The sequence below is a fragment of the Pipistrellus kuhlii genome, unplaced genomic scaffold (genome assembly GCF_014108245.1).
Source record: "Pipistrellus kuhlii isolate mPipKuh1 unplaced genomic scaffold, mPipKuh1.p scaffold_m20_p_2, whole genome shotgun sequence".
Lineage (NCBI taxonomy): Eukaryota > Metazoa > Chordata > Mammalia > Chiroptera > Vespertilionidae > Pipistrellus > Pipistrellus kuhlii.
Window position 1 is genome coordinate 17,322,535 of NW_023425515.1, and position 13,107 is coordinate 17,335,641.

The following is a 13,107-nucleotide window of genomic DNA, read 5'->3' on the forward strand; positions in this document are numbered from 1 at the left end:
TCTTTAAAAAATGGTAATGGCAAAACCCAAAATCTCAAGTTTAAATGGGAGTAGCACAGAACTGGGGGATGGAGAACATGATTTCCTATGCTTATCCTAGCTTACAGAGATGCTCTGAAGTTAATGCAGATGCCACCAGGATAGAAAATGTGCTAGGAATCCTGCCACTTTTGGGTACTGCTTCTGAGGAAAAACTGTTCCCCTGGTATTTAGTAAAAAACCCCACAAAAAACAAACACATGACTTGGCGAATTTATCTTTTTTTTTTTTTTTCTTGACATTGGCAGTGATAGTGCAATACCATTGTACACAGTCAGTGTGAGGTCGGCTTGCGAGTCCCTACAGATATGTGGTTACCTCTCGACTTTCTCTCTCTTTTGCTTGGGCAACTGCCACATTGATGCACTGGAGCCACTCTTCGGCGTTCTTCTCATCCTTGGCCTTGAAGACATAGGTTTTATTGTCTGTGAAGATTTCAAAAGCCCGAGGGAGCGAGCGGTCCCTGCGTTTCCTGCCCACAACCTTCACGCTCTGTACTTTGCTGAGTTCTATTGGAGAGTCATCAGGATCGTCTTTCTGAAATGCATATGGGAAGTAAAATACATGAGCTGGCTGGCTCCCAGGGTATGGGAAGACCTCTGGCTACTGGAGACTTTTCCAAGAGGATCAGAATCCTTTCCATTCATCTGGCTCAAAGCCTTTGCTATTTGGGGCACCATTGCCTCAAAGGGTCGTTAGAACAAGAAAGGAGTGAACAATTGGCCCTTTGCTATTATATCAAATTGGCACAAGATAGCTAATTTATAGAAATTAGGCCTTGGGATTGCAGAAAATGCTTAATTCATATTTCTTTGATTTTATGTCATTTTCAATTAATATGAAAACTTCATTAGTAGAGCAAAACTTAACAGTGCAATTTGGAGTACTGTTAACTCAGAATTTGAGATAATTTGGGAAACATGGAATTTAATTTTACTTTGTGCTATATCTGAGAAAGAGGAGTTAATAGATAACAAGGGTTTCAGTGTTTTAAGTAGATCAAACTGTTTTTGAAACTCTGTGGAACTTTGGAAGCGTCATTTGTCTGCTCGCATGAATAGTTTTAAGGGGTCAGATACTTGTTTAAAGCAATTTCAGGTCTTTAACTCTGTTTTGTCTCCTGGAGAATGTACCTGTGGTTGAGGATTTTTTCAATTCCCCTTTCCCACCTCTCCTGTACAATCACCCTTCTTCCACTTGGCAATGAAAAGATACCCTTCTCATTCACCCCAAACTTTCCATGGTGTATTATGCAACTTGGAAGAATCTCAAGAGCATCAAACAAATTTAAAAAGGCAGTACAGAATATTAATGTCAGTAAGCATCCTTCAAACAAGGCAACATTATCATCCCCATTTATTTTTGTTAAGAGATGCATTTCTAATAGCATTTCACTTATTAATGGTTAATAACTAGTAATATAATAATACATTTGGTATTATATTATGGTTTTTATTAAATGATATCATTTTTAAAAGAGAAAAAATAAAAAAACCTTAGTATTTAGAGCCTGATGGTCACAAGAAATTAAAATTAAATTTCAATTTATATACATAGTTTTATTGCAATGAAAAATAATAGGGCGTTTATAGTGAAATGCTGTGGGAGAGGTAGGATAAAAATATGATTTCAAGGAAAAATGACACAATGCAAACATTTCTGTTAAAGAAAAACTAATTTATATAATTTTTAAATGGATAGTGTTAGGTGTCAAATTGCTATGGTATTTTATTTCAGTGGTTACATTTAAAATAAAATATATAATATTTTATTTAAAAATGATAATGCCTATAATTCAACAGAAATTACACTTTGTACAACTGTTTACATTTATGATTAAAGTGTTGATACAATTTAAAATACTATTGGTAATATAGTTCCCTTTCTAATTCTTTTAGGGGCTATATAGGGTAAACTTGGAAGATATCTGCACTAGACAGTATTTGTCAGCTTATCTGAGAATAATAAAATTATATTTCTTTGGATTAGCCTACAGTACAGGGACTGATAAGTGAAAGAACTGATAAAAAAGTTGTTATAGTTATTTCAAGAAGGACAGTAAAATAACCAAGATAGAAATGGCAAGAAAGTTAAAGGACACCATTGCCTAGCTGGTTGTAGAGATCTGAATAGTAGAAAATTTTAGTTTTTATTTTAAAGTGCATATTTTTTTTCTCATTTACAAGAAAGGCCTTTTACAATGTGGCTAGACTGCTGACCACTGCCAGGTTACTGTGTCCCTGGGGATGAAGGAGATTTTGCTGTGGCCCTTGTACTATTTTATACTATTTCCCAATGTTTGAGCCATATGTTTTGTCAGGTTTCTGGAATGTTAAACCATTATTTCCCGATAAAGATGTCAAACAATTTTGCCAACTATAAAATAGTTTATTCTGTAAACTTTATTAAAAAGCTCTGAATCAAGAAGGATAAAGGTCATTATTTGAGTTCAGGAAAAACACTTTTATGCACTGAATCTGCTTTGACTCAAGGGATCTGAGAAGTCACTACATTTTGACTTGTATTCCTGACTTTTTAAATGGAAACAGGAAATCCAGATGGCCATTTGAACCTATACTAAACAAAAATAACGTTTCTTAAACCTCCAATAACTGTCTAAATTGAACACACTATACTTCCCTTTTAAAAAGATCTTCAGCCACAGAAAAATCCATCTGTCTATTTTATTATACACACAAATGAAGAAAGTAACATGAGTTTAGAATAGGTGACTTCAAAGTCTTTTTTTTACTCAAAAAGTTAACATGAAGTTTTATAGATTGAAAAAGCACTGATCAGCATTTGTCAGATTCAGATATGCCATATTTGATTCTGTTGGGTAATATAAATTTTATAATGAGCACTCTAAAAATATAGTGCATATATTCTCAGTGCATTGTGTTTTTAAGTAATTTAAGACCTTTCATTAATTAATTCAGATGCAGTTGGCTTTGCCACTGGCTCTGTGTGTAAGTGTACAAGGAAGCAGGACTAAGGACTCACTTAAGAACATGTTTGGTGTCGTACTGCCCAAGCCTGACTCCAGTTTTGCCCTCTTTACCTTACTGGCTCTATCTTTGGTCAAGCCAATCAGTCTCTTTGAGCCTTGTTTCCCCTTCTGTAAAGTGGCAACAATAATAGTGCTGACCTCAAAGGATTGTTTGAGTCAATCCAGGGTGGCATGTGGTGAACTCTGATGAATTTCTATTATTATTATTAATTAATTATTATTATATTTCAAAGTAGCCAAGAAGTAGGTCAAGATTTTATTTCCCTGATCCTGATTGAGTAGATTTGAATGACAATTAATATGATTTGAAAAGAAGAGGAAAACTTGACATTGTTAATAGGTTTCCCCTGAAAATTCAGAATACAGATATTTCCTCAGCATCCTTGTTCACATGGAAAATTCTATTAAATAAATATTTATTAATTATTTTAGAATCCCATTTTATTCATTCACTGAATGAAAGATAGCATTTTTTTCCCCTAATCAAATTAAACTTTGGTGATTTCAAAAGTAACTTAAAGTAGACCAGCCTTTTTTTCTTCCTCCCTGTCCATAGTTCCCCTTTCTTCGGTCCCCACCTCTAAATAAAACCTGTAACTATAAAAGAAATTGCAGTCAATATGATGAGCCATAAATGTACCTGTAGGTGATCTGCAGGAAAACAAAAGGCACGGTGTCGCAGTCAAGAGCAGTTTATAGTCTAGAAACTTAAGTCAACAAAAAATAAACAGCTCCCATAATAAAATGAAGTCGGACAGTGAACCAGCTAACATAGACATGAACAGAATGGGCAGTGAAAGGAACATGGTAATAAAACAACACTGTAAAATTGTAAAACAGAGAAGTAAAAAAATATTGATATTTAACTCGAGACAAAATGCCTACTTAGCTGGTTGGTGGAAATCAAGACTTTAAAAATGCAGGTGTAATAAACAGCAGAGGAACTTACAGACTTTCCTTTTTGAAACAGAAGTTGGTTTCCAGCCAGTGTGAAGTAACGAGTTTTCCACCTTTTGATGAACTTCCATCTGACTTGCTTCTCTTTAAGTTTCCCTTCTATGAGAGGCTGGCCATCTTGATTTACAACTGTTGAAGGTAACAGAATGATCAAGCCATTTATTTTTCCGTTAGTTATTTGGCAAGTGACCAAAAGTCAGAATTGTCCAGGGAACCAGAACCCAGTAAAGCATATTTGGAAAGTGGGCTAATAAATTATGAATTTGGTTAACCTTTCTCCCTTTGTCCCTGAAAGGATGCACAGTTTGGATGATGGGAAAGTGTTGAAAGACCTCAGAGAGATTTTTCAAAAGAAATATGGTCCAGAAAAAGAGCATCTGGTTACCAGTTTCTAAGGTTGATCCAGATAGCCTGCTTTCTGTGCTTCGTAACTACTTTGTTTCATGATATTCTGTTCACATGAACCGCTGAGAAATATAACTTCATAAATAATCACAAAACACATATATTTAGCTATTTGGCAGCAAAAGTCAACACACTGCTCCAAAAAGACATGTTTTCCTAAAGCCATAACAGCTGCAAAGGCAAATTTACCCAGTTCTTTTGAACATTATATTTCCACTCTCTGAAACACACATATTCTCTCTTCACCTTCTATACTCCCACTTTGCCTAGTTAACAACCAATAATGCATGTTTCAACTCCAGTGTTGTTTCCTTTGGTAGACCTTCCCAAAACCCAGACCAGAGTGGCTTTTCCTGTTATATGTTCTCATAGCATCTGGCATGATTCTTTTATATCAGGCATCATCATCTGTAGATTGTTAATAGTGTTTAGCTGATAAATGCCTTTTCCCCCCATCCAACTGAAAGCTCCCTGAGGGCAGTGCCCCTGCTTTGTTCACTGTTGTATCATCAGGCCTTCAACACAGTGCCTGGAAAATAACAGGAAGCCTATACATATTTGTTGAATGAACGGATTAATTAGACATTGAAGTAGAGTGTTTATCATTACACATAATCATAGAATTAGGAAGATGAGTTAGCATGTCAGAAGGTTAGATGTTGAAAGGACGAATTTATTTTTTTAAAAAACAATTACATTAAATTCACTTTTTAAATTTATATAAAAGCATCTAATTTCTGGGGAGTATGACAAAATTTACTTCTACAGATTTATGTTCAATTTTCACAGCAATTGGAAAGGAATGACATGTTTTCTATCACTTGGAAATTTGGACAATGCCTGTTTGACCATATCCTTACTACCCTACCATTTCCCTTTTCTAATTTAGATCCAATAAGTATCTCAGGGGAAGATTTGTCCATCTTGACTGCATTTTCAAGGTAAGAATAATGAAATAGGTAGCTTTCACAAACAAAGTCCTAATGAGACGAGTTTGGCTTTTTTCCCTTGTCTGAAAAAGTAGTCAATTAGATGTCTCATTGTCAATCCCAAATTAAGGCTGAAAACAGAAAATACATATCATGGGGTGGATGGGTAAGAGATCAACCAAAGGACTTGTATGCATGCATATGAGCATAATGAATGGACACAGACACTAGGGGGTTGAGGGCATGTGCTGGGGGGAGGGGGGGCGGTGGTGGGAGTGTCAGGGGAAAGGTCAGTGGGAGAAAAAGGAGACTTAATGTAATACTTTAAAAGAATTTTAAAGAAAAAAATGATTTGTGTTCTGCTTTGTTTTATTAGGAATCAGTCATCTGACTTAGAACATTCTTGAAGCTAGTAATATTCTTTGCAAATTTAAATTTTCATAAACAAGGAGTTTCCTTGGTGTAGGCTCTCTGCAGTTACTTCAGGTCCTACTACAGGTAAAGTTAGCTCAGGCAAAGCACTTAGGACACAGGTCTTCTCCAGGTGCTCTGCTTTCCCAGAGAGCAGGAGCAGCCTCACACAGCGTCTGCCTGGGCTGTGTGTTCAATGAGTGTTTACTAACAGGGTGCTGTGGAGGCAGAATGATGGGCACAGTGGCCTGCCTGGGAAGAGGAAGGAAAGGTCCAAGAGCAGATCCAAGAGGAGAAAAACAGGAAACAACAAGCCAGCAACAACAAAAATCCAAACCAAAGTAGCTTACCATTTTATTTTTATTTATTTATTTTTAGTAAGGTATTATATGTGTACATATCTTTCCATTGTTCTCCCCCAGTCCCATACATGTCCCCCCCCCGAGTTTTTTGTCCATTGGTTTTGTTTATATGCATGTATATAAGTCTTTCGATTGATCTTTTATCTCCCCCATATCTCCCTATCCTCCCCACTGTAATTTGACAGTCTGTTTGTTGCTTTACTGTCTCTGTATCTATCTTTTTGTTCATCAGTTTATAATATTCTTTATTATCCATAAATGAGTGAGGTCATGTGGTGTTTCTCTTTCATTGACTGGCTTATTTAACTCAGCGTGATATTCTCCAAGTAGCTACCATTTTAAAAAAGATATATTTTTTTATTGATTTCAGAAAGAAAGGGAGAGGGGGAGAGAGATAGAAACATGATTGATGAGAGAGAATCATTGATTGGCTGCCTCCTGCTTGCCACACTGGGGATCCAGCCCACAACCTGGGCATGTGCCCTTGACTGGAATCAAACCCAGCTCGGGTTGTGGGCTGATGCTCTATTAACTGAGACAAACCAGCTAGGTCTAGATTTTTTAAAAAAATTAACACCATGCCCATGCTTTCAAATTAGAAAAAAAAAATTGCTAACCTAACTATAATGTTCAAGGACTTTTAAATAAAATTTCAGAAGAATTAGATTTGAGTCTTCTCAACTACAGTTTTCTGATCAACAATGAGGAAATAATAATAGCCCCTGCTTAACAAGAATGTCGAGAGATCAACATCAAAATCAAGAAATGTATGAGAGGATACTAGGTAGGTGGCAGAGCACTCCCCTCACCCCCTGACACTTTTATTAAAAACTTTACTTCATAATTTGTAATCACATTGCTTTCTTTCACAGTTTTCATGGAAATATGATTTAAGGCAATGTCATTTACTAACAGTACATTTTTTCCTGTCTTAGTTTTCCATATTTACTCAAAGAAGCATTTGAGATAACCATGGGACCTGAGCCCATTTGAAACCATGATTGATTTAGGTAATATTTAGGCACATAGGAGATTAGCTACAACTATTTCTCCTCAAGGAAGACCCAAATGTTTTACTTGAAGAGTATGTGTCAGAAGTTTGTGAGGAGCACTTGGCAAAGGAGTTGAAGGAGTTGTCTGAGACAAAGTAAGGGTGGGTTATCATGCCCACATACCCGCATGGCCATAATGACAGTGAAGGACTCAAGACAAAATAATAGTCTTACTTGAGAACAAAGGAAAAAGGACTATAGAGAAATGCTGCTAAGAAAAGATTTAAAAGTCCGTGAAAAGGGTTTTAGGAACTTTTACATAGCTACATGAGAGGGCTCCAGTTTAGGCATCAGTTAGTTTAGATAATTCTGTAAAAGCCAGGTTATCTATAGCTGTAGGATTAATTTAAAAATAGTTTCAAGAAGCAACAACAACAAAAAAAAACTTCAAATTTTTTCCAGCTGCTATCTCATGTCTTAATTTTTTTTCAATTTGTCTAGCATATGCATGACTGACCATGTGTCATTTTAATAGGTCTATTGCCCATAGCATGTCCTTGTAAGCAATAATTCTCATATAATATTACAGTCTCTTTATGCCTAAAACATGGAACTAATTCTTTTGAAGGATGCTCATATTTCATTGTATTTGAAAAAATACAATGCAGAATGAGAATATTAGGGAATGAGTATGTGTTTAAAACTACCTTGTTTGCAGGTAATGCATACAGGATATTTAAATATTTTCTCACTTGTCAATTAGCACATTATTTCTTTTAAAAAATATATTTAATTGATTTTTTACAGTGAGGAAGGGAAAGAGATAGAGAGCTAGGAACATCGACGAGAAAGAGACATTGACCAGCTGCCTCTTGCATACCCCCCATCGGGGATATGCCTGCAACTGATGTACATGCCCTTGACCAGAATCGAACTGGGACCCTTCAGTCTGCAGACCGACACTCTACCACTGAGCCAAACCAGTTTCAGCAATTAGGACATTATTTCATTAAAGGACCACAATTTGGCTAAGACATTTTCTACCAAGCTGGATCTGTTCCTTTCCTTAATTATCAGTTGGCTGAAAGAACTATGGAATATTAAACTGGATTCATTAGTGCTATTGGAACCTTAGCTGTTATCATGTTCCCAACATAAAAGTCTTTCAGAATGCTAATACACATGTTTATACAGTACTTGTATTTCTTTTGTGCACCAAGCGTTGAAAATATTTATGTTGATAAAAGATGAATTTTGAAGGTGTTAATCTTACTCAACATGAGATTGGTGAATAAGTATGAAATAATGTCAAACAGATACCTTAAAGCTCAGAAACCCCACTACAGGAGTAAAGCAGTAAAGAATAGGCATCTATTTATCTCTCAACCACCCACTCATCTTACGCATATTTTGGGGCACAGATAAGCTGTAAGGCACTGTGTTTGGATCTGAGGGGTTATAAAGCCCAGCTTTGCAGGAGCTTGAATTTATCATCTTGTGGAGAGATAAAGCATTTTACAAATTCTACAGCTCAACACAGAGTCTGGTGAATACCACTGGAGAAGTAAAAGCCAAGCATTATAGCACTTGGAGAAAGGAAGTTCTACTTCTAGCTGTGAGGAGGTAACATGAGAGCCAGGACCCTGCTGAAGAAGGGAGAAAGAATATTCTAGGAAGAGTGCAGAAAAGAACTGAGGTAGCAAGAGGGATATGTGACGGAAAGCACATGAAAAAAAAACAAAAAACCACACACCTAAAAAAGCTAGACAAATGAATGAACTCACAAGTAAGTCATAAAGCAGTTGCGTTGGGACACAGTGATGGGCTGAAGGCTGAGGATATGAGGGTGATTCATAATTCCTAAGTGGAAGATCCAGGAAAGAGACTGAGTATCAAATGGTCATGGGGAGGTTATACTGGGCTTTATATGAAAGTTCTTCTGAAGCCCCATGAGGGAGGGCCTTGGTTTTTTTCAAGGATGGAGGGGCCCAAGGCCTGTGAAGGTCCAGTCAGCACAGCTACCAGATGGTATCAGCTATGCTTTATGCAGGATCCTGGCAGGAGACAGATGGCACATCATGTTGATAATTAGGGTGAGTTAATAAAGGGACTATTTACATAGATGTGGGAAATATATAGGAAAAGCACCATGCTACTCTGAACCCAGAACCTATTAAGAGGCATAATAAACAGTCAACTGCCTGAAGAGGAAAAGAGAGAGGACACTTAGCACCCAGAGGTAGACCTGGGTGGAGGGTGCTGCCTGAAAGGAGCTGTGGCCGTGGGTGGAGGACATAGTCAACCTGCAGTGACCAAGCAGAGAGGAAACTGGGCCTCATTCTTCTCCTTCTCTCTTTTCTATTTTAAAAATTATTATTATTTTTCAATCCTTCCCCCAGGATGTGCTTTTATTTTATTCATTTATTTAAAATATGTTTTTATTGGTTTTAGAGAGAAAGGAAGGCAGAGGGAGAGAGAAACATCAATTAGGTGCCTCTTGCAGGTCCCCAATCAGAGATCAAGCCCACAACCCAGGCATATAACCTGCCCAGGAACCAGAACCCATGACCTTCCGGTTCATGAGCCAATGCTCAACCATCTGTGCCATTTTAGTCAGGTGTTTCTCTCTCTCTTATCTTCTGCTGGTATCCTCATTGGTCAAATGTATCCAAAAGCCAGAGCTAAGGGAGACTAGAACAAGCGGGAGAGGCATGTATTTTAAACTGGAGTGTAGGAACAGAAAAACCTCCTGGGAATGATGTTGACTGAGCTGAACTATGAGGGACAAGTAGCAGTTTTGAACATGAAGGAAGGAAGGGTATTTTTTTTTTTGGGGGGGAAATCGTATGCAAAGGGTCAATGCTTAGAGAGGGGGTATCAAATGCATTTTGAGAATTATCACTCATTCTATGTAATGGAATCTGGTGGGACTTGAGAGCAAGGGATGAGGAGTGAGAATCAGGAGACCAATCCTCATGATCATGCAAAGTGGAACCTAAAACTTTGTAATGTAGCATAATGAAAGATAATCATTTCTGTAGTAATACATAAGAGTATAAGAATTCAATAGTTCAAGGTTTCCATCTTGTTCTAAGATTTCTTGCAATTCTGAATGTCTTTATCCAATTACAATTTATTGAAACATGGTTTGTTTTCATTCATGTTTAGTCCTCATTACAATCGGTCATATAAAGATGAACCAAAAACATTTTTCTGGTAGAGGCCTGCAGTTTACAGAAGTCCAGAGTCTGCTACCTAACAGCTGTGCAAGTTATTTAACTTCAGTGAGCTTTAGCCTCCTCCTCTCCAGAGTTGTCATGTTTAACAACGGGGCCACCATAAATGGCTGTGCAGGCTGTTCACTGCTGTAGAGCACACAGCCAGGGTGATGAGTAAGGGCTGAAGTTCAGCCTTAACCTTATAGTGGAAGCCATGTAACCCCAAGTGGACTTCAACCATCATCATTAAAGACACATAAAAACACCAAAAAGTTGCTACTATAATCATGATCATGATCATGATCAACATAAAACGACCACCCTCATCCTTTTACTAAAATGATGAATAGTTAGTTTTTATAAATACAATATCTTCATGATTCCTGGATAAAACCCACCTCTCTCTCCCTCCAATCTAGAATGTAATGAAACATACATGAAAGCATTAGGCATAGTGAGAAAATTCAGCGTGAGACAAGAACCCTCTCAAGGTTCAAGGACTGCAGTCTTTGAACGTTAGGTATGACAGGCAATTCAAGGTCCCCAAAAGGAGATGAGCTCCTGCTTTTGAGTAATTGATCCTTTTATTCACCAAGATTTCCATTTTCAAGCCATCCCAATAATGGGTTGGGCTGCATTGGGAATGTTTTTCACTCTACCTGTGGTTTCTCCCCTTTCCTTCAGATTTCCTGCTTGTGCTTATAACAGTAGATGGTGATCTCCACATAAATACTATTTACCTTGCACACCGACTTCCAGACTCAAAATCTCTCCTACTGTATGCTTTCCAGCTTATGCAACTTTTGCTTGAAAGTATTGCAAATAATTGACCTTGTCATGAATCTAATTTATCATATTTGAATTCTTAAATACTCTTTACTGACTTTTAAAAATAAATATATCTTCAAAAGAAGATCTATTCTGAAAGAAAAGTTATAAATATCAAATACATAATTTTAAAATAAAAATGGAGAGAAAATATGTCTTAATATTATCCATCCCCCTTTGAAATCCCTGCTTCTGGGACTTACAACTACTATATAGTCTGTGGAGAATTTCTTTGTATGTATTGAGAGTCTCAAATTTACTTTAATTTCCTTCTGTGGTTTTACTGATTTGTGTGTGTGTGTATGTGCCAGTTGTAATAAAGCCAACTATGATTGCAGAGAATATGCTTAAAGAGGGATAGAAACATTATTAAATGAGGAGGTCATGGGAGCCACAGTTAGCAGACTGAGTGTCTGTGGTTTTTGAAATCACTAAGGATCGCAGTGAATGGCATGTTTGTTATGAATATCCAGGCAGTGTATTAAAGTGCCATATCTTGTCAGTAGTGAATAAATGAGGAGGCATAATCCAGCATAGATTTTGTAACATCCTACAGGATCCTGTGGGTCCAAAATAGTACAGACAAACTCAATTTGACAGCAGACCTCTGAGGGCACTTATACATGTGACTGAATGGCTTCCTTTCTCGATCGTTTCATGCCTATCAAAATGTAATATGCTTTCTTGGCTTCTCTACCAATCACTGAAATATTGATCTAAAAAGCCCCAGGACTACTATTTTGTATATCTGTAGAGCAATGGTTCCAAACTCTGTTCTGAGGACCACCTACATTGGAATTAACTGCTGGGTTATTAAAAGGCACATTCCAAGGCACAACTCCAAACCTCCTGAATCACAATTTTTGGGTATGCGGGAGGGATCACCCTTCTTAATAAGATCCCCTGGTGATTTTACTGGAGCTTAGAAACTTCTAGGAAATGATGGAAGCCTCATGATAAATCATAGTAATCTACCATATAAGATATAATATAGTAAAACTGCAAAATCAATGATGGGAATAAAATTGTTGCCCTAGAAGGTTTGGCTCAGTAGATTAAGCTTTATCCTGTAGGCTATTTCCCGTCAAGTGCATATGCCCAGGTTGTGGGCTCAATCTCTAGTAGGGGGCATGCAGGAGGCAGCCGATCAATGACTCTCTCTCAACATTGATGTTTCTATCTCTGCCTTCTCCCTTCCTTTCTGAAATAAATAAAAATATATTTTAAAAACATTTGAAAAAAGTTTTTATGGTCTTTGCATGAATTTTTTTTTTTTTTTTTAAATAAGGTAGTAGTATAACATCATCCGCATATCCTTGGCTTAAGTCAACAGAGTTATAGAAAAAAATGCTCAGAATCAGTGTTTATAGAATTATTTACTGTGTCTTCAGTGAAACAAAAATTCTAAAGTCACTTGCCAAGAAAGTAACATTTTCAGTAGTTCTGAGCAGTAATTTTGGCCACGTCTGTGCTTTTATGAGAAGATATAAAAGAAGATTGGCACACACATGCCAAGTAATGATTGATAGGGGCCCATTGGAAAAGATCAGGAATGGTGGAAATGAATGGAAATAGTTGTTCAATCTCAGAATTGATCTTTGAATAAGAAAAGGCTGCAAATACATTTCCCATGATGGTCCCTATTGCCATCCTATTGATATGATCCCATGGATAGAGATTATGGACAAAATCTGGCTATAGGATTTTAGAAAGTTTTAAATGTTGAGTGCTTTCCCACACTGCCTTTACATTATATACTTTCCTTACATGGGGAAACACAGATCTGACATACCTGCACCAGGTCTGTGATAAGGAGAGTCACTTTGTTTGGGTTGTACAAGTTGAAAACATCTTAGCCATTCACCCACATTCTAGGCATTGTCTATAATGTTTTTATGGATTTACTTAACACAAGTTCTATCTGTTGTGGTTGAGGCCTCAAACCATTTGGAAATA

At 37.0% G+C, this 13,107-nt stretch overlaps 1 protein-coding gene across 3 annotated transcripts in view; it reads right to left on the minus strand.

Moving 5' to 3' along the window:
• Positions 1 to 243: 243 nt before the first annotated feature.
• VEPH1 (ventricular zone expressed PH domain containing 1) overlaps positions 244 to 13,107 on the minus strand; it is a 191,430-nt gene continuing 178,566 nt past the window's right edge. For all 3 annotated transcript variants that reach the window (XM_045583631.1, XM_045583630.1, XM_036446347.2), the window contains 2 exons: positions 3,999 to 4,135; positions 244 to 576 (listed from right to left, as the gene is read on the minus strand). In XM_045583631.1, the coding sequence (XP_045439587.1) occupies positions 340 to 576; positions 3,999 to 4,135 (374 nt within the window). In that variant the 3' untranslated portion in view covers positions 244 to 339. The remainder of the gene's footprint in view (positions 577 to 3,998; positions 4,136 to 13,107) is intronic.